Here is a 25953-nt window from a genome sequence, read left to right on the forward strand (position 1 = left end):
ACAAATAAAAGGAAAGAAAAAACGAGAAAAGTTGCAATCGAAAAACGCATTCAAACTGTTTGATATTCACGGATTTGTTTGTCGTTTTCCACTGGTAACCGATGATCTTTCAACTTCATCTGCAGTTTTATTTGCTGCGCCAGTGCCAGATCCGTGTCTACTTTCTGCGCCTGCGTCTCAACATTGTGAATCAGGACGAACCCATCGAGGCAATTGACAGCCAATAAGATTAACAATGTCGAGTCATAGATATCGCACCACGACCATTGAGTATTACGAGTATCTAATGCCCGATCCGGTTGAATCGATCATGTTTTTACCTTACAATGCGGCTAACAATTATTTGGTAATGCCCGAGGAGAACTGTTACCAACAAGAGCAAGAGGTCATCGGCAATGTGTGCCACATGGTTCAATGGTATCAGCGACCGAGCTTCATTCAATATGAATCGGATCACAACGAATGCCATTGCCATCACTCGTTACCCAATCCCGGACACGAGCATGAGCACGAGGATGAGCGTGAAACTGTGGAGAATGTGAGGCAATCATCACCAGCAGTGTCAAAACCCAAAAGCAAACAAAATCATGTCTATCAAGCAGAGCAAGGCTACCTGGTGGAGGAGCCGGCAAGTGAATCTTCCGAGGAGGAGGAGGCGGAGGAGGAGAAGAAACAAGACGAGGGTCAAGTGAACACATCACAGACCTCAAATAAAACCGATTGAATTTTGAGTTCCTCTTGCCAGTTGTGTTAGTCTACGATTCGACAGAACCTGGAAGGCATGTTTGATGGTATATAGTGTCAAAACCTATATGTCTATGCATATTTCATATATATTTTGCCCAATTGTGGTATCTTGTTGCATCTTCAAATAAAAAAAACATATATTTTTTACCTTATGCATACAGGGTATTTTCCCGTTCAGCATTTACACCTTCTCAGTGCTGTGCTAAATTTCGCACTGGGGTTTCTGCTATCCGACATCCACATAATTTGATTATTAGCACATGTTTGTCGACTGCTTGTCTCTCACTACACTCTCACTCTCTGTTTGCTCTCTTCGTACATTGAAGTGCTGCTCTCAGCGATTTGCCTCAAGCTGTTATTGATGGTATTTCAGTTGCCGCGTTGATTTTGCTGTCGTTAGACGTGTTATGCGAGTTTTTGTTTCTGTTTCTTATTCGCGTGAACAGCAAAAAAAACAAAACAGAAAAAATCCACATGAAATAAACAACAACTATTTTGAGGCTATAAATATTTTTTGTGTAGTTCTCTAGTGCATACCATATACTACGTATATATTAATAAACTGCAGCAAATTCGAACAATTACAAGATGTCACCGTTCGACTGCAAATCGCGGCGTGGCACCAAAATATCAGTTATATTATTGGGCAGCGCATTATGTTTCGTTATGATGGCGTATTTCGTGTTTGGCGACAGCAACGACGAGCAGGGCTTGAAAAAGCTCCGTATGATATCCATTGTGAGTGAACTAAATACCAAAAGTAGCATGCGCATTAAGTATTTTATTTTGTTTTGCTTTGCCGTTTTGTGTGAAACGATAAACAGCTGTTTCGTCATGGTGCCAAGAACCCCAGTGGCTTCTATCCCAATGATCCACATGCGGCGCACGATTGGCCAGAGGGACTCGGAGCACTAACACCGGTAAGCATAACAACTGATCGATTCGTTAAGTTTTAACGAAAGCGCATTCCATACGCTCTCTCTTTCTTTCTTTTGCAGAAAGGCAGTCTGCAGGCTTACAATCTGGGTCGAAATTTACGCATGCGTTATTATCGATTGTTGCCTTCGAACAGCATTTACACACAGCAACAGGTGCATGTCCTGAGCTCGGCTGCGGAACGCTGTGTGGTGCGTCAAAAATGAAAACACAATGATTGTGCGGTGATAAGAAGAAACTTGATGTCTTATCAGTTTGGTAGTTATCTTTTAGATGAGCGCCCAGAGCGTTTTGGCTGGCCTAATGCCACCGCTGGATAACAACAATGTGCTGCCCATACCCTGGCAACCCGTGGCCATAAACACCCTCGCCCGCAACGATGACACGGTAAATTATCCCCCGTCATTACAATTACCATATAGAAGACTGTACTCTAATTAATGATTGCTTAATTGCAGTTGTTGGCTCAAAAGAAGACGTGCGTTAAGTATGAGAATATTCTACAAAAGCTTTATAAATCTCCGTCAGCTGAGTTGCTGAAACTGAACGAGGACAACAAGGCGCTCTACAAGCGACTGACCAAGAATACGGGCAAGGTGAGCAGTATAGTACATTTGTATACCAAGTGTACACAGTTTTCGGTATATTGTATCTATTTAAAATACATATAACTACTTTAGAACATTTCCAATGTACTGGATGTGGAGCTGCTTTATACCACATTAAAGACCGAAGAGGAAGCCAACTTGGCGCTACCCGATTGGACTGAGAATATATATCCCGAGGAAATGAGACCCTTAGTGGAACGCAGCTATGCATTATTTACGGAAACACATCTAATGAAGCGTATTAAAGGCGGCGCATTTCTCACTGAGATTCTAAAGAAAATGCAAAACAAACGCCGCAAGAATTTAAATCCAGATCGCAAAATCTTTCTATATGCTGGACATGATGTGACGCTTGTCAATGTTATGAACTCACTGGGCATTATTGATCAGACCGCAACGCTGCCGGAATATGCAGCTGCTTTAGTCTTTGAACTGCATAATAGCAAATCATTTAGCGATGGAGATTTCGAAGTTAAGGTAAGGCAATTATTATCTAACAGTATTGAATTCAATACTAACGAACTGTTTCTTTAGTTGGTTTATTACTTTAATAGCGAGGACAAGTTCCCCAAGGAGTTGAGCATACCCAACTGTGATGCACCCTGCTCGCTATCACAATTTGCCCAAACATTTAACACTTTGCTGTTGGACAACTATGATGAAGCCTGCGAAAATCCTACAACAGATTGCAAGAATTAGGATTTTTGAGATGTTCTAGGAACCGAAAATAATAATTTTCTTTTACCATAATCCTTCTTTATGGAGGATTAATTAAAAAAACGATTTTAAACCTTTATATGTATGTTTTCTTCAACGATATTAATTTATTTTGGGTAATTCTCATAAATTAAGTTTGAAACGCAATTCAGTAATCTTGATCAAAGAATAAAACTCAAAAAATAATGAAACAACTCATGTAATCATTATTCTAACATTTCTTTGGTTTTAAAATTGATTAAACGCTCAAAAATATATTATTATCGCTGAAGAAATAACATATACTTAAAATCATATATGTATGTAACTCGTAGGCCCTTGGATGTAGCAGTTGCTGAACATAATGAATGCTGATGCTGTAGCTACTAATGTAATGTTATGCTGTTATGTATTTGTTGTTAAACAATAAACAAATTCTACAATGTACATTTTAGAATCAGAACAAATATTTTGCTCCCAAGCACCAGACTTCAGAACATAGTATTTGTAAAAAATTCCAAAAAATTCAAAATCTAGACCCCTTATCCTCCGCATAAAGAAAGTAGATTGGCACCTCCACTTTTTCACTGACCCGAACAATTTCTGTATGGCTAATTAGACGGATTGCAGCGAGTCCATAGAAGAGCATTGGTAATCCTGTGACATGAATATTGGCGATTGATACATACGCTTATAAATAAATACATTTGCATCCCCTTGACTTACCCAGGTTGATCACCTTCAGGAAACGAAAGAATTTGTCTTCCAGTGATAGATCCTGAACTTCACGTTTGCTGCAGTGATATTTCATATACGGATAACAGGCCGTGCGCAATATATGATAGTTTGTGCCCGTGTCCAGTGTCCAATTGAAGTGTGACATGCCACGCTGATCATTCTGCACATCCTTGAACTAAATTCCAAATTTATTGTTAAGCACGTTTTGGGGGTCTGTTTTTGGTTCGTTGTTTTTATTTTTATACTTTTTTATTGCTTGCATTTTACGCACCTTAACGAAGTATGATGTCCAAAATGGCTCTTGGCACTGTTTCAAATAGGCTGTCAGCACTTCAGAGGCTCGTGGTTTCAGCAAAACGCGCGTAAGTTGCATTTTTATTTTAAACAAAACGCAACAGTTTCTTTTTGTATTGCATAAACAAAACAAGCGCTGCCGGTGCAATTTGTTAAACTAAACAGCTGAAAGCGTGAATTAATCGATATCGATAAATGCAATCTTCAAAGTTCGCGTTGCCAACTGTTGCAAAGTGGCGGGCATTTCTATTTTTTAAATTTCAATGTTTCAGCTTGCCGTCGCTGGGACGCCAGCATTCGCACTATGCAATCGAAAAGGAATATTTTGATCTGATGCCCATTTATAATGAAAAGGTGTTAGATTACAAAACGGGTTCAGAGGAACGCAAACAAGTGAAGCTGGCGCTGGCTCAAATTCTTAATCGCATTGAGCCTGTGCCCATAGTAATAGACGATGTGGAAATGTATCAAGAGTGCGACAAGGTGCAAATACTGCCCTACAATAGAGATCACTATATAGCACGGTAAACTAACATGACATTAGTAAATTTGATTTATTTTAAATGAATACAATATTGCAGCTATAGCTATGCAAGTGCTGCCACAATCGAAGATGCCATTGATTTGGCTGCCCATGCACAAATTGAATGGAATAAAGTCAAGCTGAGCAAACGCATTGCCATTTGGGAAAAGGCAGCGGATTTGATCGCTGGCAAGTATCGATTCAAAATTGTGGCTGCCATAATGCTGGGTCAGGGCAAAACATTAATGCAGGCGGACATGGACGTCGCCGAACTTGTTGATGTGCTGCGCATTAATCCGATTTATCTGCGCGATTTGGCCAACTATGAGCCCGCTAATCTTAATCCGGATGTGTGTCGCAATCAAATGGTCTTGCGTGGCCTCAATGGTTTTGTGGCCGCCATCACGCCCTTTAACTACACCAGCATAGCAGCCAACTTGGCTTACACTCCAGCTCTAATGGGCAACGCAGTGCTGTGGAAGCCATCGGATTCAGCATTGCTGTCCAACTGGTATGTGTTCCAGGCAATGCGTGAGGCAGGTGTGTCCGATGGCGTGGTGAACTTTGTACCTGCCAGGCCAACAACATTCTCCAAAGTGGTGACGCGCAGCTCCAAGCTGGCAGGGATTCACTTCACGGGCACATCGAGTGTGCTGAAGATACTGTGGCGCATGGTTGCCGATAAGATAGACATCTATGATCATTACCCACGTCTCGCCTGCGAATGTGGTGGCAAAAACTTTCACTTTGTGCACACCTCCGCCGATCCCAATGATGTCATCGCATGCACCATTCGAGCAGCCTTTGAGTATGCTGGACAGAAGTGCTCCTCCTGCTCCATGTTGTACGTGCCCAAGTCGATGTGGGAGTCGCGCATTAAGCAGCCACTGCTACACATCACACAACAGCTGTTTGTAAGCGAAGCAACCTATTGTGATTGCTTCTTCTCGGCTGTGATCAATCAGGCTGCCTTCGATCGCATCTTCACCTACCTCAGGTACATACACAACGATCCCAAGTGTGAACTGCTCATCGGAGGCAGGGGCAGCAAGACCAAAGGCTATTACATAGATCCCACAATTGTGCAGGTGCATGACCTGGACAATTTCCTCTGCAAGGATGAGCTAATGGCCCCCATACTCTGTGTGTATGTCTACGAGGACAACCAAGTGGAACAGACCATGGAGAAGGTGGCGCAGATCAATCATGGTCTCACTGCTTCGGTATTTGCCACAGACAGCAAGTTCATCAAGCAGGCCTGCGATGCCTTCAGATGCAATGTGGGCACCTTGAACATCAACGACAAGTGCACCGGCTCCAAGGTGGGTCAGCAGCCATTTGGCGGCGGCGCCATCTCTGGGACCAATGAGAAGATGGGTAGTCCACAGTATTTGTTGCGCTGGACATCGCCGCAAATTTTAAAGGAATCCCTCGTGCCGCATACGAATATTTACTATCCTTACATGGAGTTAGGCTCGAATGAGTTGAAGAGAGCCACGCTCGAGTCACGAGAGACATCTACGAAAGTTGAGCATTAAATTCTTTATAATAACTGATGTGGTTTCAAAATTAAAAGTGTTTAAAGTATATTAGTTTGTGTTGATTTCGTGAGTTAATAAGCTTAGAGGAGAAGGATATAGTAGAAGTACAAATTGAAGAGGTTTTTTAATGTCTACGTATACTTGATATTCTGCTGTTTATTCTTCGGGCTGTCTGTTCATTTATTTAAGCATCTACAACTCAAAAAGAGATCTTTTGGTGACTTGGTGACAATTGTTCTTAAGACTATAAGCCTATTAAAAGTTCTTCAGTTCTTAGTTTTTAGATATCGGGACCTGAATATATGTTAGTACTGAAATATTTTTTTAATATTCGTATTTGACTTTTTGTTTATTTCAAATTTTTGCTTCTCGACTTTAGTTGTCAAAAGTTGTCGTAAAATTACTTTTAAATAATTCGAAATAAATATCTACTTTTGCTCTTGCCAAATGTTGAACAACATGAAATGTTTGGCTGGCGCTTTGTTCAGCGCAAAATTCAATTAACGATCATTTGTCTGCTGCTTCTCCTCTGCTTCAGTTTCATGCCCAGCGATGCCAACAAAATGCAAAAGCAATCACATACTTTACCACACAATGAGGCAAGCAATATCAAGAATAGAATAGATGTGCATCGTCTTTATAACGCTTATCGGGATCGTGTCAAGGAAGTGGGCGATGAAGCCAAACATGCTGGGGGTTTAATAGCTGAGCACACAGCGGTGGCGGAGGAGGATAATGGGGATTCCATAGTACCGAAAAGTCTCAAGACTGATGTGGGCAGTGGAGTTAAATCCTCGTTAATAGAGAAGGACTTGACAGCAAAAAGACCACAATTAATCACATCGCCAGTTGCCAGTTTAGAGCAAGTCGACCAGTCTCAGATAGAGGAACTCAAATGTGTGCCCAAGCAAAAGCCCAAGGATTTAGAAGTTAAACCAGTAGACAAGGAGCACAGCGAACCTGAAGTGAAAGGCATGGTTATACTTAAAATGGATTTGCCCAGCAAAGACAAATCAGAGTTGAGTAAAACTAATAAAGAGGAACAAAATGCCGCCGAGCGTCGCATTGCCGAGTTGAATCGCGTCTACAAGGAGTTTGTTAGCGCTTGGAAGAAACCCAATTCAGATCCGAAAAGAACCAATTTCTTCAGCAACAAACCCATTAGATTAAGTGCCTTGAACGAGCTGATGAATGTGGTGGAGAATCTAAAGCAACCTCACACAATGGATGACTTTGTCAAAGCCATCGATGATGAGATGAATCGCGAAAGGGAAGGATTAATATCAAACGACAAGCTTAATAGCAAGGTTGACAATATCAAGAGAATGTCGAGGAATATACTAGCTAGAGAGATCTCCAAAGATGTGAAGACTGGCGGTCTTTATGAGCAATACAAGACCAAGCTCAACGAGATACTAAAGGCGCCAGCAAAGTCGCTACCCAAAGAGTTATCCTCATGCCACTGCGATGCCAAGAAGTCACCCACTTTGGCTGTGGATAGTACAACAAATACACAATCCCAGTGTCATTGTGACGCCTCTCGTTTTGCCTTAGCTGCTGATCCTGCAAAGCTGACGCAATGTCAGTGCGAGGAAATGAAAAACTCCGCCAGCTTGACGGGCACAGTGGATGGGAAGTCGGACAAGGGCAATGATTACTTTCAGGCACTCGAGGCTTGCATGCAGCTGAACAAGCAGAAGAAGATTGCGAATGGAGGACCCAAGCCTTACTATATAAACAATTCAAAGCAGCGACAGATGGTGTGGAACGATATTCCCTTGGTATCCAAGCAGAAAGTGGCCCAAAAGGAGCCTATTAACAATTCCGACAATCGCCAGACCAATGTGAAGACCAAGTCGAAAAGTGAGAAGACAAATGCAGCAACTTTAAATAAGAATCAAAAGCAGCTGCTGCACTTGCTTAAGGTGTTGCAAGCGAAGCATCAAGCGGTGCACAAACGTGGCTTGGAGGCGACTGGCATTGGATTTCCTCAGGTGCTCGTTAATCAGCCAGCACAACAACCTCCTCAGCAGTTGGGAAATCGGATGATTGACAACATGGCCAAGCAGCTGAATGTGTTGCCCTTGGAGATGGCTCAACGTATTGCCACCTCCAGTGGCTCCAGCTCGCAGTTATATCCGCTGCCAAGCAACTCGGGTAAGTTAGTCAAGATTTAAGCAAACTACTAAGCTTACGCGACTTTTTAAAAAGCAAGCCAGACCATCGGATATCAAACTCCAAACAAGATTACGCCGGAAGTGCAGCAGCAGCAACAGCCACCAGCAAATGTAGCTCCCATGCTGGAGAAGATTCTAACTCGCCTACAAACCATGCAGGACACTAACTTTAATCGCGCGGTGGAAATGTGGGCTGCTGATCGCTTGCCCTGCTGCTTTGCCGAACCTGCTGACGGTTAGCCAAAAACCATCGATGAGGTTTGAGTCCGCTAATCCGCTAAACACTTGCACTTCCTACTCTCTTCTGAAACAGGTGCTCCCTGTGAATTAACAGGCTCCTGGGAGTCGCTGCTGCTCGGCGTGCGCATCAACATTGTAGACGAACATCGTGTGATCAATCAGGCACCCAAACCCATCTGTGCCCAGCCTCGAGTGCGGCGTCAGTGCGTCAAATTGACACCATCGCAAATACGAGAACGCTTCAAGGAAGGTGAACTAAAGGCACTCAATATTACCATAGAGGAAACACTGCCTCCTCGTCCACATGAGCTGATTGAGAATATTTCCGACTGGATTTTCACTGGACATGCTGTAAGCACTCTCGGTGGTCCTATTTCGTTTTCTTGCCGCAAACTGGGCTCCAAGTTGATGGGCACTTTTATTGGCTTTTGTCGCAATTGTGGGTGCATCGATACAATTTTTGGCAGCTGGACATTTTGTCAGTCGTCGAAGGATTGTCAGGATATCACCATGTCGATTTTTGAACGACGTGATGTCCTGAGACGTTATGGGCTACCCGAGATGCGAAAGGAACGCATCAAAGATCATTTGTATATACGTAGTAAATTTGGCAAACTGGAGAAGGAGCATCAAGCACACACTGCGCAACCACATGCAGCAGTCTCACATCAATCTTTTAAAATTATTTAATTAGTTTTCTTTATGCTTTCGTTTATTTTTATATGGTTCTTGAATATACATTTAGTATTGCTGATATTGACGTTTGTGACGACTGATGAAGGACATGGCATAGCCTATGGATCGCTTTACGCAGTGCTCGTCCATTTGCTCATCTGTTTTGCACTGTCTCAAGCGATCAACAACGTAATCCACAATATTTTTTCTCATTTGCTCGTTGTCAATGCTGTCCAAACGATTCTCCACCTTGTGTATCAGCAAGTGGGCAGCGGGATAATCGGCGACGTCGCAGGGCCACATCTCCGAGTGTCTGTGTGTCCAGCTTGGACGGACGTATTCGTCACTTTCCACGTAATCCTCATATTGACGCCAGCTGGCTGCCTGAGCCAGTGCCAAGCTGCAGACGATAAGTAACGAGAGCGAAACTGAGTTCATTGTTTAAATGTTCTCAATTAAAACGAGTACTAATTTAAATGCGGTAATTATGCTTCGTATTTATAGAGCAGCATTTGCTGAATTTGCAGTGACTTGTGCCATTTAAGTTCTGTACTTTGATTTGTACAATAAAATACATATATGCTGACATATGCTGAATTTACTTTCGCTTATGTGTGCGCATTTATTCAAACGCATCAGCTGTGCGCGCGTAAGTTTTTCGATAGCAAGCGATAACTAGCGAAGCGAAACAGCTGTTCTTACGCGATTTACCAACACTCTCAACACAAAAATTCACTACGCTACGCGAAGTTGCTCCAGCAAGCAACACAGAGAGAGAGTTTCGGTTTCTTTGAATCAAAAATAAACAAATTATAATTACAAGGCATTAGTGCAAACAGTGATAAGGTGCAAATGCTAACAAAATGGGCAATCAATTGGTTGGCATTGCACCCTCGCAGATCTATGCAGTGGAACACTACTTTTCAGGCCAGTTTGGCAATGAAATCATTTTCGACTTGAAGTGAGTACACACAGTTAACAAACAGCTGGTTACGCCTTACGCTTTATATATATATGTATGTACAATATATTTTTATCTACAATGCATCATTCCCACCCCCTACACTTGCAGTATGGGCAGCACGCGATTCTTTAAAGTTGCTAAAGCCAAAACAGAGGAAGGTTTAATTGTGGTCAAAGTGTTTGTCAAACATGATCCCACTCTACCGCTGGAGGATCACAAGGAACGTTTAGAGAGCATCAAGAAAACCTTAACGCTTGCCAATGCGGTCAACTGTTTGCCCTTTCAACGAGTGGAGGTTTGTCTATCAAAATATCTATAATTTATGCTCATTACTCATTATCTTTATTTGACAGCTGATCGATAAGGCAGCCTACATAATGCGAGAGTATGTAAAGCACAGTCTTTACGATCGTGTCTCCACTCGACCATTTCTTACGGTGCTGGAGAAGAAGTGGATTACCTTTCAAATACTGTGCGCTCTGAACCAGTGTCACAAGCAAAAGATTTGCCATGGTGATATTAAGCTGGAGAACATTTTAATCACTTCTTGGAATTGGATTTTATTGTCAGATTTTGCTTCATTCAAGCCAACTTATCTGCCCGAAGATAATCCAGCTGATTACACATATTTCTTTGATACAAGTCGACGACGCACTTGTTATATTGCTCCTGAGCGTTTTGTAAAGACTTTGTCCGCCGAGGATGATCCCAACAATGGCAATATGTCGGTGATTCACTCTGATTCAATTATTCGTGTGCCGCCTTCATATGCGGGTAACACTTTGCTGCCTGCCATGGACATCTTTTCAGCTGGGTAAGTATTTATTTTATATATTCGTTCCATTTAGAAGAATATAAAATCTACGTATTTGTTTACGGATTTTATTAACACTGATTGAAGTTTGTGTGTTTACTTTATTTAATGATATTGCTGTTTATTTTCCAGTTGCGCCTTGCTTGAGCTCTGGACTGAGGGCACAGCTCCTTTTGAGCTGTCCCAACTGCTCGCTTATAGAGCTGGTGATCGTGAACTGGTAAAGAAGCATCTGGCTGGCATTGAGAACGAACGTTTGCGTAATTTGCTTGCCTCCATGATTGACATTAATTCGCTGAACCGCAAGAGTGCCGAGGATTATTTGGATCAGGAGCGAGGCAAACTATTCCCGGAATATTTCTACTCATTTCTGCAGTCTTACTTGCAAATGTTCTCATCGACGCCCATCATGTCGCCCGATGACAAGATACAATGTCTGCACAAGGACATTGGTCACTGCATCAAGGTGCTGACACAAGCCGAGGATTTGACGCCCAGTGAGGATGACGAAGAGCAGCAGACTCAAGAGAAAAGGGATCCAAAGCGATGTGAACGTTTGCCACCCGAGCAGGATGGCTTGATACTAATCATCACAGTGGTCACTTCGTGCACTCGAGGACTGAAACAGTCCAACACAAAAATAGCAGCACTGCAACTGCTGCAAAAACTATCCAAGTACACCACATCCGAGACCATATTGGATCGCATATTGCCCTACATTGTAAGCTATATATTTTAATGGAAGTAGAAAGTATATATTAATTATTTCATTCCAATTTGTGTAGCTCAATTTGGCGGAGAACTCACCAGCCAAGGTTCAAGTGCAGGCGATTGAGACCTTGACTGCCTGTCTTAGCATGGTGAAGGACATTCCGCGCAGCGATGCCAACGTTTTTCCCGAATACATACTGCCTTACATCACGGATCTGGCCAGCGATTCAAGTGCTGTCATTGTGCGCGTGGCTTTTGCTCGCAATATTGCTGCGCTGGCCAAGAGCGCTGTTTACTTTCTGGAGGAGACGCAGCGCAATGCACCCAACGATATGCCCACACCACGTTACGAGGCGGAGCTGAATGCACTGCACGATATTGTGCGGCAGGCGGTGCTTAGTTTGCTCACCGACACGCAGCCCATTGTCAAGCAGACGCTGATGGAGTCGGGCATCTGCGATCTGTGCGCATTCTTTGGGAAGGAGAAGGCCAACGATGTGATACTATCACACATTATGACTTTCCTCAATGATGAGGATAAGAATCTGCGAGGTGCTTTCTACGATAACATCGCTGGCGTTGCAGGCTATGTGGGTTGGCAGGCCTCGGATATATTGGTGCCACTGCTACAGCAAGGATTCTCGGATCGCGAAGAGTTTGTCATCGCTAAAGCCATCAGAGCTGTAACTATACTCATTGAGTTGGGTCACATTCGCAAGCCAACTGTGACGGAGATTGTCAAGGAGACCGCCTGCTATTTGTGCCATCCTAATTTATGGATACGTCATGAGATTTGTGGCATGATTGCGACCACGGCGCGCAACTTGAGCGCCATTGATGTACAGTGCAAGATTATGCCTGCCATTGGCATGTATTTGAAGGCGCCACTCATTCAAGTGGAGAAACCGCACATACTGCTCGATTGCCTACAGCCGCCTATTCCCAGGCAGATCTTCGACAGCGTGCTGCGCTTCTCAGACATTCATCCCTTCTATGGCGCTCTGGATGAACGTGTGCGTCAACGCATGGCTGCTCGAGACGGCGCTCAGCCGCAGTACGAAGACATGGGACAAACTCTGCGCAATGTAAGTGCTTTGGTGATTTTGGTTGTTCCAAGTGAACCACTCACATTTCCAAAACACTACAGCTTTTCAGACGCCTCACCTCGGAGGGACTGACGGAAACGATTGAGCTGCAATTGCTGGAGATGAGTCCGTTTATCATTTCGCAGAAGCATAAGACTATGCAAGATCTGGATGATCCGGCATCAGGAAATGGACGCATTGTCGTCAGTCGCAAACATGTAGCGTGTCATGAATATCCATTGGCGGATAAGGTCAACAAGTTGCCGCTGGACAATCGTAAGCAAATTGAAATTATACTTTTAAATGGAAATATCAAATATGGACTATTTTAGGTGCAAGCGATGCCCATGTTCCCACTTTGGTGTCGCCCGCTTCGGATGCAGCCGTCACGCCCCACATTGTGCTAGCTGCTGGCTCCTCTGGCAGTCCCGCCTCCGGAGTCATGATGCTGGGCGTACCGACAACAACAGTGAGCACAGCCACCTCGCTGGGCGAATATACGATGCCGGATCGTAATTATTCGCTCGAACGTTCGTCCGAGTGCTGCAAGGATCTGGAATCCCTGACGTTGAAGATCAAGCGGCGCTATAATGTGCTCGCTTTGTCGCAGCGTTGCAACTACGACAAGCTGGTGACGCCGTATCCGTCCAATTGGCGTATGAATGGCACGCTTGTGGCGCATCTTCACGAGCATTCCGAGTCGGTAATTAAACTGGCGCCACTGCGCCCTGATGGATCGTTGTTTGCTAGCGGCAGCATCGATGGCACTGTCAGACTATGGGACTGCAGCAAACTCAATGGCAATCAGGGCATCAACAAGTCACGTCAAGTGTATTCAGCGTTGACGCCCATCTATGCGCTGGCTGCTTGTGATGCAGGACAATCATTGGCAGTGGGTGGCAAGGATGGTAGTCTACTCATTATGCGCATTGACCGAAACTCTACCAAGATGACGCTGCAGCAGGCATTGGATCAGAAGTAATTGAATCTATTATATCCCTAATTGAGCTACATTCATTAATTACACTTCTTGATTTATAGTGAGCATAACGATGGACCCGTTGTGGACATGCATGCCTATGATCAGGCGGCGCAGAGCGTCATTGTCTATGCCACGCTCTATGGTGGCATTGTCGCCTGGGACACGCGCATGCAGCACAGCGCCTGGCGGTTGCAGAATGAGCTGCGTCATGGCGTCATTACCACCATTTGTGCCGATCCCACGGGATCTTGGTTGGCCACTGGTACCAGCGGTGGCAAGCACATTTGCTGGGATCTGCGCTTCCGACTGCCCATCACTGAGATTAAGCATCCCGCCGACTCGTGGATTCGCAAAGTCGCTTGTCATCCCACAGAGCCATCTTATTTGATCTCGGCCTCGCAGTCCAATAACGAGGTGTCCGTCTGGAACATTGAGACGGGCCAACGGCAGACAGTGCTCTGGGCTAGCCCGGCACCAGTTTTGACCAACACCAGTCTCAATGATCCGGCGACATCTTGTGGCATTCTGAGTGGCGTCGTCGATGGTTCGCCATTCATATTGACAGGTAGTTCAGATCAGCGTATTCGCTACTGGGATCTGGGTGCGCCAAAGAACTCTTCACTTAAGGTTCCAGCTACCAATGATAATTTGACAAATCTGACCTTTAACTACAGGTATGGAAATTATTTAGCTTTACTATCCTGAATTATCACTAACTTATTTGTGAATTTTCGTAGCTCTCGGTTAATTGATGGCAGCCAGGTAATTGAGGAGCAAATCATTCCGAAAAACAGTGCCGGCGATTCACAGCAGATGCGCTCATCTATAGAGGAAAGTCCCCGATCTGGACCGGATATGCCCAAAGCCACCCACCATGATGCTATAACCGATCTGCTGATGTGTAAGGATAAGGGACAAATTTATATAGCGTCGGCATCGCGCGACGGCGTCATCAAGCTTTGGAAATAGACTATAATTTAATACATTTTATCTGTGATTAGTCAAATTAAATATTCATAACCTTCATAGCCACATACAACATCTGTGTTTTATTTTATGTTTACATTTTGCTGTACGTTAATTTCAAATTCACTGTTGCATTACAGTGCATCGGCAATTTCCTTGTGCCCAGCATTGCCAGACTGCTAACAGCTTGAAATTGTCCCTAGCTGGGGACAACGCGCCAAGCGATCTCGACGTGGTGGCAACTTCAAATGCCTATTTGTCGAGGTGACAACCCTGCGTTTAAAGAAGCGACGCCGCAGCCAACTTCACATTTTGTTGGAAACTGCAGCTGGCGCTGTTTTTCGCTTTTGTATCTTTGCAAGCGCCGTTAGGAGCAGAGCGGCCTAGCGTCTTACGTGAAAAAAGTTAAATTTGTGAAGAGATTAGAAAGAAGACATTGAAAAATTACAGACTGTCTCAAACCAAAATAGTTTCGCTCACAAATTAAACAACAACTCAAGTAACTAGCAACAAGCAGCAGCAAACTAAAAAACGGATAAGAAACATAAAAAAAAGAACGCGCACGCAGTCGCTGTGAATAGCAGGACGACAACGCGAGGGTCGCAAAGCAACCACAACAACAACAACTGGAACGGAACTACGACAACAACAATTACAACCAACACAATTCAAAATGGCGCCCACCAAAGGTACCACTCGCACTGCTGCAGCGAATAACCAAGCTATACTATCCATTGCGGGCGGCTTGCGGGCCAAAGGGCTGACGACGCGTCGCGCAGCCGCCGCCAATCATAATATTGATGCAAATGTAGAGAATATGCAGACGCGCGCTAAACGCAAGGCCGACAACAGCCCCATAAAGAATGATAAGATCAAGCGTTCCGCGCTCGGCAATTTGACCAATAATGTTAAGGTAATGACGCTGCATCCCAACGACGACGATGCCAAGCAGCAGCAGCCCAAGAAGCCGACGGCACGACAACTGCAGGCGCTTGTGGATGCGAAGAATAATGACAAACTTAGTGTATTGGCGCCAGCTAATGGCCCCATTGTGATTAAAGCGCCATCTACCGCAAATTTGCAGCCAGCTGATCTTGTGCCCATTGTGCTATCAACAACACAATTGACAAAAACGGCACTAGCTGCTGCAGCAGCAGCAGCTGGAGTAACAACGACTACAAACAAAATAATGACGCGCGCTGCATCCAAGTTGGATGATCATCAGGTTGATCCCGCTGAACAGCTGGAGAAGTATCATCGCCTGCTAGACAAGTGGGAGGAGGCCAGCAAACGTCGCATTCCCCATGCAGCACCTATGCCCGTGCTGCCAGTACAAGCCAAACAACAGCAGGAACAACAGAAGCAGCAACAACAGCCAAAGTTGCCCGCTCCGCCGCCGCCGGTAAATGCTGTGAAGCCGACGCGTCGCATCTCGAATGATTTCAATAAGACTGAAGAGAGCTTGTACATGTCCGCCTTGGAGGATGTGTCCAGCTGCGAATCGATGCGCCTGTCTGGCAACTTTGAGGCAGTGCGTCGTCGTTCTGCCAAATTGCAGCAACAACAAAAGACTGAACAACAACAGCTAACCAACAAATCGCCCACTGAGGAGGCGGTGCTCAAGGCCTCGGCTGCTGCGGCTATGGTGGCCATTCAAGCCCCGGTGCCGGAGGATGTGGAGGACTTTGATCGCAAGAATTGGGATGATCCATTCCAGGTGTCGCACTATGCCATGGACATCTTCAACTATTTGAAGCTGCGCGAACCCGAATTTCTCATTGAGGATTATATGCCAAAGCAGATACATTTGACGGCCTGGATGCGCACCCTGCTCGTCGATTGGATGGTTGAGGTGCAGGAGACATTCGAGCTGAATCATGAGACATTGTATCTGGCTGTGAAGATCGTGGATTTGTATTTGTGCCGCCAAGTTATCAACAAGGAGAAACTGCAGCTTCTGGGCGCCGCTGCCTTCTTTATTGCCTGCAAATACGACGAGCGTCAGCCGCCGCTGATCGAGGACTTTTTGTACATTTGCGACAATGCGTACAATCATGATGAGCTGGTGCGCATGGAGATGGAAACGTTGCGCATCATCGACTATGATCTCGGCATTCCGTTGTCGTATCGCTTCTTGCGTCGCTACGCTCGCTGTGCCAAGGTGCCGATGCCCACTTTGACTTTGGCTCGCTACATTCTGGAGTTGTCGCTGATGGATTATGCCACCGTAAGCTTCAGTGATTCGCAGATGGCGTGCGCTGCTCTCTTCATGGCCTTGAGGATGCATGGCGGCGAAGCCAATCTTGAGGCGGAGACTTGGACGCCAACATTGGTCTATTACACGGGCTATGAGTTGGCTCAGTTTGCGGAATTGGTGCCGGTGTTAAATGCAGGACTGCATCGCAAGCCGCGCACCACCATCAAGACGATACGGAACAAGTATTCGCACAAGATATTCCATGAGGTGGCCCGTGTTCCGCTGCTCAGCAATGCGCAGATGTTTCAAAACAATCTCGATCTGAATACGTCTCTCTGATCAAGATCGCAAGCAAATTAGCCAAATTCATATATGAAAAACTAAAAGAAAACCACAAAAAAATACAAATGATGAGCTAAAAAAATGTTACGCTTCACTTAGACATTTAAGATACTTACATTTTCCACTTTAAAACCTTCTTTGGACACAATTAATCATAATTATAATCCTCTCCAATACCCAGAACAAAGCTAACTAAACTGTTCATCATTACCATGGACTAATTTCATTTTTATTTGGATTTAACGATTTAATTTTATTTTATTTCGTATTATGTTTGACTTTATTCATTGAAAAATTTCCTGTTTATTTTTCTCATGCAATTCAATCATTTATGTTTATTGTTTACGCTTTTAAACACATTCATCTCCCCCCATCCAACTCCATCATTGAACAACTGTCAATTTTAAGTTACCACGCATACACATATACATATATATAAATATATTTTTGATTAAATGTAATGCTAATTTATAATCTGAACAACTAAACATTTAATAAAACTAACGTATATATACTTTAAGCAATTGCAACAACGCCAACAAAACGGACAACAACCAAAGCTGATTTGGATTAAACGATACGATGAAACACTAACCCCAAAAGAAAAAGAAAAAACGAAAATGAAAAGTATTGCTAACTAACAACAAATGAGCCATAGCCGCCATATATTATTATTATGTATGTCAATGTTGTAGTTATGTTATTGTTAAACCATTTCCCATTATGTATTTGTCGCATTTGTCTTAACTACTATATTAACTGCATATTTATTATGTAGTGTAGTTTGTATTTATGTTTGTACTCGATGTGTGTGTGTTTGTTTTAACAGCCAGTCAAGAGAATCAATCAATAAACAATTGTCTCCCAAAAATTCGAAAGATGTTCATCACTTTCAACTCGCTGCTCCAGAACTCCAGGTGAGTCTCTATTTAGTTCGAGTTATGTGTTCTATATGTGTTCTTAATCTATATTATTTACTTGCAGCTCCTTTGTTTAGAATTTTTTGGCGCGATCCTTCGAGCACACATTTTTAGCGCCAAATTATGTCTTGGATTGTGCGTGGCAGGCTGCACCGCAAGACGTCGTTCCGTTCCAATCCCGTTGTCGTAATCGTCTTTGTCCAACAAATCACATACATAACCAACTGATTGCTGTTGCAGTTGAAGCCCGGCAAAAAAAAAAGGTCTGTCTGTCTGCTTGTCTGTCGCTGCCTTGACGTTGATTTTCTACCACCTTTCCTTGCTGCTTTGTCGGGGTCCCCCGTCCTCGCAGTCCCTTCAGTTCTTTATTTCGGCTGCCTGGCTGCAACCAGGTAGTTTCCTTATTCATTGTGAAATGTGCATGTTACTCTTGTTTTCCGGTTGGCAAGGTAGGGTGTCTTATACATATAGATACACACTTAGGTATATGTACCCTACCTTACCTTACCTTACCTATGTATTTCAATAGGACAATGAAACACAAAGTTGTCGTCGTCGTCGTCGTCGACGTCTTCGCTGTCTTCTTCAAGGTGCAGCGCCGGCTACATTGCTAATTACTTTCAGTTTGTATTTTTGGGCGTGAAGAAATCAAGTTTATTGTGGAGACAGGAGCAGCAGCAGCTGCCGCTGCTCGAGCGGGTAAGCTTACACCTAACTTATGACCATAAGAATAGCATAACTTTTGCAGCTTCTCGTTTTCAGTAACCTGGCCTATTGTAGGCACCATTATAGCCGCCTCCATATCCGCTGCCATAGCCCTGCCTATTGTGATTGTTGAGCACCTCGAAGGGTCCTGTGTGCACACCGTCTTCCTTGTACTCAGTGTTCATCTTAAAGCTGCGATCATAATGATCTTGTGGCTGATAATGTTGTTGATGCTGGTAGCTGGTGGGTGCACCTTGTGGATGCGTCACAACCGGAATGTTGCCAGGCCAGCCCTGTTGTCCGGGGTAGCCGGGATATGCTGGATATTGTGGCAAGTAAACGCCGGGGTATCCATAGCCGGGATAAACTGCTTGCGGTTGACCAAAGGCACCCGGATAGCCCGACACTGGTGGCTGTGGTAGCGCTGCATAGCCAGGCACTCCTTGAGCTGGATAACCTGGCACTGGCAGTGCGGGATAGATGCTTGCCACTGGCTGCTGCGGACGAGTTCCGCCAACAACCGGCGTAGGTAGATTAGATACGGGATTCGGCTGCACAACTCCAAGAGTGCCAAGACCATTGCCGCCGTTCTCGTGAGCAGACGGCTGATCAATGTCAGTCGAGATGTAGCCGACGCTTGGCTGTTGATACGGTTGTTGTGCGACATCTGGATAGAGTTGCGAATTGAGATGGGCGCGTGCATGATGACGATTGCTGTTGATGTCGCCGCTGAAGGTGGAGGCCAAATTGAATTGAGTCTTGTTGTCCTCGCTGCTCTCATCGCGCGAATATTGCGATGATCCCTGGGTCAGGCCGATGACCATCAGCGACAGCAGCAAGTAAATGAATTTGCAGTGCATGTTGGATGAGCGCATTTGAAACTGGACCTTCAATAGATGAAACTGCGTGTATTTAAATGTAGCAAACGAGGCGTCTGCTACGCGGGGTTATCATTGAGGTCGCATTCATTGAGTAATGAAAAACAACAGAGATGCTCGCTAATTCGAAACCGAGCAATCCAAAGAACTGCTGTTCTTCAGCCCCAAAAAAGAACTTTGTAGAACTTTAGATTAAGATCGCTTAGGCTGTCAACAAACCTTGGTTCAGTTCTTCCAGGAATTCCAATTTCTGCGACCTTGTTGCGATTACGTATTATACGGAGAGTCTGTTTACCTCCATAAATACTTAGTATATAGACGCAGTTATCAGTTGTCGACCACATGCTATATAAGCATGCAGTAGAATCAAGACGATTCATAGTCAAACAATTAACTAAGTGAAGCAAAGATGCAGCTCGTCATTGGATTACCTTTCCTACTGTTGCTGCTGCTTGGCGTCGAGGGCAAACCCACATTCGACAGGATAGCAGAGGTGCTGCTGGATGAACTCACTGATGGACCACACTACGATCAGTCTTACAGACAACCGGTGCATCATCATCCGCATTCGTATCCAGTGCATCCACCACATCCAGGCGGACCTCTAATACAGGAAGGTTACGATCATGGCTACGATTATTACTATGGTGGCGGAAGTTCGCATGGCTATGGCGGCGGCATCGTTGCCCAACCAGGGCCCTATGTGCAACCAGCGCCTTATGTTCAGCCACCTCCGTATGCTCAGCCGCCGCCTCATGGCTACTATCAGTCACCAACCAAGGGCTACTATGCCCAGCCACAATCGAGCTACAATCGTCCTCCTCCGTCGACAAATGGCTACTCACAGGGTTATGCAGGTCATGCCGCAGTGGGAGGCTACAAGCAACATGGCTACTAATCTCGGTCAGGCATCGCCGTGATCATGACACGTTATATTATTCTTAAGCTATATAGTATGTGAATGTACATAATTTATTAAACAAATGCCCTTCTCTCTTGTATTTAATGATTTGTTTATTGAACCTGTTTTTTTTTGTTTTTGCTGTGATTCGAGTATATTCACTTTATTCAGTTTATTCACTCCGAAGAGAGCAAAACAATGCCAAATCATGGGTTTATTCTCTGTATGAATATTTATAATTGTTAAATCTACAGTCTACAGTGGACGCTCAACGGAGAGAACTTGTGGAATTTCCGAACGGTTCTCTATGTTCACTTAGCGGCCAACTTATGCTTCCAGCTGAGGCCGTTAAGCGAGGTAGAGCTTACTAAAAACATTGACTAGGTTAATAAATCATTTCTAAAATTTATTTTAATTTATTTTTCCACAATTTTTTTTTTATATTTAATATTTTTATATTTCATTGCACATAGGAAACTTCGCTTTTGTTTTTCATAAGAATACAATCACTATTTAAGAGTTATCACTGTACTAATTTGCTGTTCACTCTTGCGCATCGACTATTCAATTTTCAGAGGCTATACTGTAATTATTAAATCTACAAAATATACAGCTATCTAGACAGATTATTAAGTATATAGTATAACGATCTCTGCGCTCAACGTCTTCGCACATCGATGAGCTCTGTTGGGGATTCCACAACAGGAGAGTGCACATATTGCTGTGAGCTAGGGAAGATAATGTCTCGCTGCCTGGAGTCTTCGATGTTATGGGAATATGGCGTGGCAACGGGCGCTGGAGTGGGTTGAGGAGCTGGAAATAGAGGCGGGCGATTGGTGCCTATGATCAGCGTATTGCCTTGATCCGCTGGCGGCACAGGCGCTATAATAATGGGTGGACGATTGGTGCCAGTGATCAGTGTGTCGGATGTGGATTGTGTGGGCTCGGGTTGAGCAGGCGGGGGTGTTGTTGAGGGCATCTGCATGGGCAGATTAGTCTTGCCCGGATCAGTTGCGCCATTGCCATCGTTATTAGGCGGGTAGATGGGATTCTGCGGATTGCTGTTGTCCCAGCCAGGTTGTTGTGGATTAACTCCTGGTTGCTGTTGATTGCTGTTATCTCCCCAGCCGGGTTGTTGCTGATTTCCATCGTTTCCCCAGCCAGGTTGTTGCTGATTTCCATCGTTTCCCCAGCCAGGTTGTTGCTGACTTCCACCATCTCCCCATCCAGGCTGCCTTCTATCGTCATTTCCCCATCCTGGCTGTCTTCGATCGTCATTTCCCCAACCCGGTTGTGGATTACGTCTATCATCCCAACCTGGCGGTGGTGGTGGTGGTGGTCTGCCTCCATTACCCCAGCCGGGTTGATTTCCATTTCCCCAGCCAGGTTGATAAGGTCTGTTGTTGCCCCATCCAGGAGGCGTTGGTTCACCGCCCCAGTTAGCGCCTCCCCAGCCGGGATTATTGTTGTTGCCTTGAGTCTTCCAGTTTCCCCAGCCAGCTGGTTGTCTGTTCCAGCCCCATGGATTGGACGGCGGTGGCGGTGGAGGCGGCGGTGGTGGACGACCGCCCGGTCTTGGACCGCCACGACGATGTCCAATGTAGTTGTTGTAGAATGAATTGCCAGCTGGCTGCTGTTGCCATTGATTCAACCCGAAACCGAAGCCCAGCTGAGGCACTTGCGCAATGGAAGTGACACCGCCGGCAGAAGCCACTGCACTGCCCGCTGAGGCCGATGACGTTGCAATTGAGAATTGGGCCGAGCACGTGCGGATTAGGAATAAGTAGAGAAGACACGCCACGAAGGTCGAGCTCAACATTTCGTTTGATATTCGCGTCATGTTCGCGCCGAATTGAATGGAAATATTATTATTTGAGCATCGCCCAAGCGACAAGAGCTGCGAATTCTGACTGAGGGGAGTGTGATTTTGGATGCGCAGCTATAAGAGATTTGCGGGGCCGGAGAATCGGAGATCGGTACGAAAAACCTGTCTTCGGTTTGTTTGTTTCCCGCGGTGTCTAATCAATGCAAGACGACGAGAGTTGAGCGATCGCTGAGTGATCGCTGAGAGATTCATGCGCTCTCTAACGGAGCGTGTTATGTGATCATCAAATTGGTAAACAAAAAAAAAAGCCCCACCGAAAAAAGCTTTAGCTTAAAAAGCTTGAGAGGAAATAAACAGAAGACGCACGCTGGACAGATGAACTGAGCCGAAGATGGTTGAAGTTGAGTCTGCGACGTTTCTATCTGGATCTTTTTTCCGCACGTACAAACGTGATCTGCATGCCGATCTTGTGGTGGTTCCACAGCGGTCAAAGTAATTCAGCTTAATGCATTAACTTTGTTGGCTACTGGCATGAATCGACATTAGCATTATGCGAGCAGATCTTCAGCCATTCAGGTGGCGAGACATACACAAAAATCAGAAAATATCAGACAGCAAATAAAAAGACATCGAAATAAAAGCCATTAAGATCAGCATGTGTCATCCATGACATCCCGATTCTCCAGCTCTCGTAGGGTATAAATAGGCTTGAGAAGCCTAGATACAAAATCAGAACTCAGTCGATACAGAACAATGAAAGTGCCTACGCTGCTGATCTTCATTGGACTCTTGGCCAGTTGTCTGGAGTCGAGCAATGCTTTGTTCTTCAAGGCGTTAAAAGGATTAAAAAGTTACGGAGACAACTATGCAGGATATAGTAGCTATGGCGGAAGTGGTGCATATGGCAACTACTATGGAGGAGGAGGCTATGGCAACTACGGAAGCGGAGGTTATGATGGTGGTTATGGATCAGGAGGATATGGAGGAGGCTACAGCGGTTCTTACTCACGACCAACCAAAAGTCGACAGCGCACAGGACGCACTTACTCCGATATTGCAAGGGTGCTGGTCCAGGATAGATATCTAGGTCTAGGCGCTGGACGTTATCTACCCCGAGCTCCCTACTCACCGCTGTGGGGCTAAAATTAAGTTACAGAACTCTCCTCGCATTTAATTATAAGCAATGTTTATATTGTATGACGAATAAACTCGAAAACCTTTTAGGATTATAATTATACAACACTCTTGTGTATTTTGATGTGTCTTGAACAGAAGTAATTTTGCAGCACTTCCAAAAATTACTGTAACTTGTGTAGTTCACGTGGCTAAAATTAAATGTTTATGATGATGCATAAACATCGTATTGTAGTTAACACTAGTTGTGTCTGAGACTGATCGATGGTACGTGACGGCTCTGCGACTAGGTCAGTTTTAGTTATAGAGATGGGAGTGTCACGTAACTGTCACGCGAATCACGCCCAAAAACAGAGCATAACAACACAATCTATACTAAGTACTGAATACAATGCAATGCATATAAAGTGGATATTCTACTCTACAAAAGAGTAGAATAACTAAAAGAACTAATATATTATTGTTGTCTCGGTTATATTTAAATTTAAATTTAAGTTTTGAAGCAGTCTTTGGAATTTTTTTTCGGCAACCTCAGACTTATTAATCTCAATTTATTTGGGGAATTTATTATAATCAAATGAGTATTTAATAAATTAATAATAACAAGCCAAAGTAATTATATTTTGTTCTGTCATTATTAAGAATTAAATTAAACTTCTGCTAAATCTTGATTTCCGGATGTTAGTGTAATTTATAAACCAGTTTCTTAGAAAAGTATTTTCAGATGCTTTTGTTGTGCAACTCAAAGTACAACTATAAAAACAAAAATACCAAGTAAATGTTTTTCATGCTTACTCTTATATCCTTAATGTACTGAGTCAACATTTCTTTGTAAATCCGTTAACAACATTCCCCAAATTGTAATAATACATATTTAGCACCGTCAGCTTAATTATCTACGCAATTGGAATACTGGTTTCATTCGTAGCCGCACATAAACCGCGCACTTGCGAGCACTCGAATGATTCAAACAACATTGACTCAATGACACTTTGTGCGATGTCGGAAGATATGCAGGTGGTTAGTGGTTCCCCACCGACCACAATGGAAGCTGAATACTGCAGGAAGTAATGGCAAATACGTTGTAGAACACACAACAAATCGGAATAGGAATCTGGAATGCAACCAGATATTAAGAGGTGCACCTACGTCATTTGTTAAACTGTGTTGTTAATTACTTGTAGCAAGTTATGCTCGTTCAAACCAAATCATTCACAATGCTGTTTGGAGCCAAGCATTAAAAGCTAAGATCGCCACAGATAGATTGAGAATATTTCCAACATGAGTGTAGTGTAGAAAAAACGTGATCGTTGATATTTATGGCATAGCGATCGCAAGCGGTGTGAATGACTTGGCGTTGTGGGATGAACAGCTAGCGATCTATAGAGAGCAGGAGAGATTAACAATGGCGTAGTGTGGACAGTAAACAGACGTGCAAAGCATGCGTCGTCAATTGTCAACGATGGCAAAAAAACCTGCTCGATAAACTTGCAAAGCAATTGCAAATGGAAATAATCTGCTGGCCAAGTGAGTAGACATTGCAATCAACATAAGTATAAAAGGCTTAGATCGATCGGCATTGAGATGCAGTTCTTCAAGTTCAGTGATAGTAACAGTAACACTAAACAATATCAATAAGAGTAACATCATGTTTCCGCTGCAAGGAAAACGCTTATTGCTCCTGCTGCTCGTCAGCTTCGCGCTGTTATCCTTGGCACTTGCTCAAGCGCCAAATGTTCAAGGACCTCGCGCTGGACGCGGTTATGCAGACATTGCACGCGTCGTTAATCCACATCCGCATGCACATGTTGGACTCGGCAACTTGCCAGGACAAAACTTCCGAGGATAGTTAAGGATGCAAACTTCAAGCAGCTTTAATTAAATTAGAGTACAAAGAATAATAATGTTTTAACTATAATTATTTTTATTTGAAATACAAATTTGTTTATAAATGCAGTACATTTATTTATATTGTTTAAGTGCCGCTGCTTTCCAGTAAAATCGATTCGAGGTCACACACTCTAACGTCTTTTCGTTTTGAATGCACTCTGCAAAGTAGTTGGCAACGCGGGCACGTTGTTTGCTGCGCCCGCCTAAAAGTATGCAGCGGTTTTCAACAAAACTTTAACCATTATGTGTTATCGCCCCGTCTCATTAATGGACGTTAATGACAAAACTTACATTAAAACTAACCACGCCCATTTTGGCAACGGCACAAGCGGATGCCAAGCACCGCCACTGAGTGTGTCTCAGTCGGAAACAACAAGGACAAGGACAAGCAGCAGCTACAGCTACAGCAGCAGCAGCAGCAGAACACTTTGTACTTTGCATCATCGTTAAAATTGTGCGCTCGA

The 25953-nt window shown here is 44.2% G+C and overlaps 10 protein-coding genes across 13 annotated transcripts; 7 read left to right on the forward strand and 3 right to left on the reverse strand.

The window, feature by feature from the left end:
• Window positions 1-1183: 1183 nt before the first annotated feature.
• Window positions 1184-3087, forward strand: LOC132787536 (venom acid phosphatase Acph-1). The gene is made up of 7 exons (XM_060794640.1): window positions 1184-1485; window positions 1572-1667; window positions 1746-1874; window positions 1957-2070; window positions 2142-2279; window positions 2364-2768; window positions 2826-3087. The coding sequence occupies exons 1-7, from the start codon at window positions 1336-1338 to the stop codon at window positions 2988-2990; spliced, it is 1197 nt and encodes a 398-aa protein (XP_060650623.1). The 5' UTR covers window positions 1184-1335; the 3' UTR covers window positions 2991-3087.
• A 365-nt stretch (window positions 3088-3452) lies between these two features.
• On the forward strand, window positions 3453-6131 carry LOC132787535 (delta-1-pyrroline-5-carboxylate dehydrogenase, mitochondrial). Its single transcript, XM_060794639.1, has 4 exons — window positions 3453-3638; window positions 3718-4087; window positions 4292-4543; window positions 4601-6131. Exons 2-4 carry the CDS (start codon window positions 4008-4010, stop codon window positions 6078-6080), a joined length of 1812 nt encoding a protein of 603 aa, XP_060650622.1. The 5' UTR covers window positions 3453-3638; window positions 3718-4007; the 3' UTR covers window positions 6081-6131.
• A 320-nt stretch (window positions 6132-6451) lies between these two features.
• On the forward strand, window positions 6452-9254 carry LOC132786130 (uncharacterized). Of its 3 annotated transcripts, none has more exons than XR_009632412.1 (3): window positions 6452-8240; window positions 8299-8495; window positions 8574-8715. XR_009632412.1 is itself a non-coding variant. In XM_060792559.1 (3 exons), exons 1-3 carry the CDS (start codon window positions 6548-6550, stop codon window positions 9188-9190), a joined length of 2511 nt encoding a protein of 836 aa, XP_060648542.1. In that variant the 5' UTR covers window positions 6452-6547; the 3' UTR covers window positions 9191-9254. The 3 variants fall into 3 exon arrangements, 2 of the variants coding, with proteins under 2 accessions (XP_060648542.1, XP_060648543.1); XM_060792559.1 differs by having other exon boundaries at window positions 8295-8495; window positions 8574-9254; XM_060792560.1 differs by having other exon boundaries at window positions 8295-8518; window positions 8574-8713.
• Window positions 9191-9670, reverse strand: LOC132786138 (uncharacterized). The gene has a single exon (XM_060792571.1). The coding sequence runs from the start codon at window positions 9611-9613 to the stop codon at window positions 9242-9244; it is 372 nt and encodes a 123-aa protein (XP_060648554.1). The 5' UTR covers window positions 9614-9670; the 3' UTR covers window positions 9191-9241.
• Window positions 9671-9894: 224 nt separating this feature from the next.
• On the forward strand, window positions 9895-14760 carry LOC132786129 (phosphoinositide 3-kinase regulatory subunit 4). The gene is made up of 9 exons (XM_060792558.1): window positions 9895-10136; window positions 10248-10434; window positions 10493-10953; window positions 11086-11674; window positions 11739-12749; window positions 12812-13025; window positions 13082-13727; window positions 13791-14405; window positions 14469-14760. Exons 1-9 carry the CDS (start codon window positions 10039-10041, stop codon window positions 14698-14700), a joined length of 4053 nt encoding a protein of 1350 aa, XP_060648541.1. The 5' UTR covers window positions 9895-10038; the 3' UTR covers window positions 14701-14760.
• Window positions 14761-15035: 275 nt separating this feature from the next.
• Window positions 15036-18401, forward strand: LOC132786131 (G2/mitotic-specific cyclin-B3). The gene is made up of 2 exons (XM_060792561.1): window positions 15036-18153; window positions 18221-18401. The coding sequence occupies exon 1, from the start codon at window positions 15371-15373 to the stop codon at window positions 17231-17233; it is 1863 nt and encodes a 620-aa protein (XP_060648544.1). The 5' UTR covers window positions 15036-15370; the 3' UTR covers window positions 17234-18153; window positions 18221-18401.
• A 356-nt stretch (window positions 18402-18757) lies between these two features.
• Window positions 18758-19755, reverse strand: LOC132786134 (calcium-binding protein P). Its single transcript, XM_060792566.1, has one exon. It carries the CDS (start codon window positions 19734-19736, stop codon window positions 18915-18917), a length of 822 nt encoding a protein of 273 aa, XP_060648549.1. The 5' UTR covers window positions 19737-19755; the 3' UTR covers window positions 18758-18914.
• Window positions 19756-20112: 357 nt separating this feature from the next.
• LOC132786136 (metacaspase-5) lies at window positions 20113-20740 on the forward strand. The gene has a single exon (XM_060792568.1). The coding sequence runs from the start codon at window positions 20149-20151 to the stop codon at window positions 20635-20637; it is 489 nt and encodes a 162-aa protein (XP_060648551.1). The 5' UTR covers window positions 20113-20148; the 3' UTR covers window positions 20638-20740.
• Window positions 20741-21082: 342 nt separating this feature from the next.
• LOC132786133 (proline-rich proteoglycan 2) lies at window positions 21083-22565 on the reverse strand. 2 transcript variants are annotated; one of them, XM_060792565.1, is made up of 2 exons: window positions 21805-22565; window positions 21083-21771 (listed from the first exon to the last, which is right to left on the reverse strand). In XM_060792565.1, the coding sequence occupies exons 1-2, from the start codon at window positions 22478-22480 to the stop codon at window positions 21299-21301; spliced, it is 1149 nt and encodes a 382-aa protein (XP_060648548.1). In that variant the 5' UTR covers window positions 22481-22565; the 3' UTR covers window positions 21083-21298. The 2 variants fall into 2 exon arrangements, with proteins under 2 accessions (XP_060648548.1, XP_060648547.1); XM_060792564.1 differs by having other exon boundaries at window positions 21084-22565.
• A 478-nt stretch (window positions 22566-23043) lies between these two features.
• LOC132786137 (heterogeneous nuclear ribonucleoprotein A2 homolog 1) lies at window positions 23044-23697 on the forward strand. The gene has a single exon (XM_060792569.1). It carries the CDS (start codon window positions 23219-23221, stop codon window positions 23606-23608), a length of 390 nt encoding a protein of 129 aa, XP_060648552.1. The 5' UTR covers window positions 23044-23218; the 3' UTR covers window positions 23609-23697.
• The last annotated feature ends 2256 nt before the right edge of the window (window positions 23698-25953 follow it).

Source organism: Drosophila nasuta, chromosome 2R (genome assembly GCF_023558535.2).
Source record: "Drosophila nasuta strain 15112-1781.00 chromosome 2R, ASM2355853v1, whole genome shotgun sequence".
NCBI lineage: Eukaryota > Metazoa > Arthropoda > Insecta > Diptera > Drosophilidae > Drosophila > Drosophila nasuta.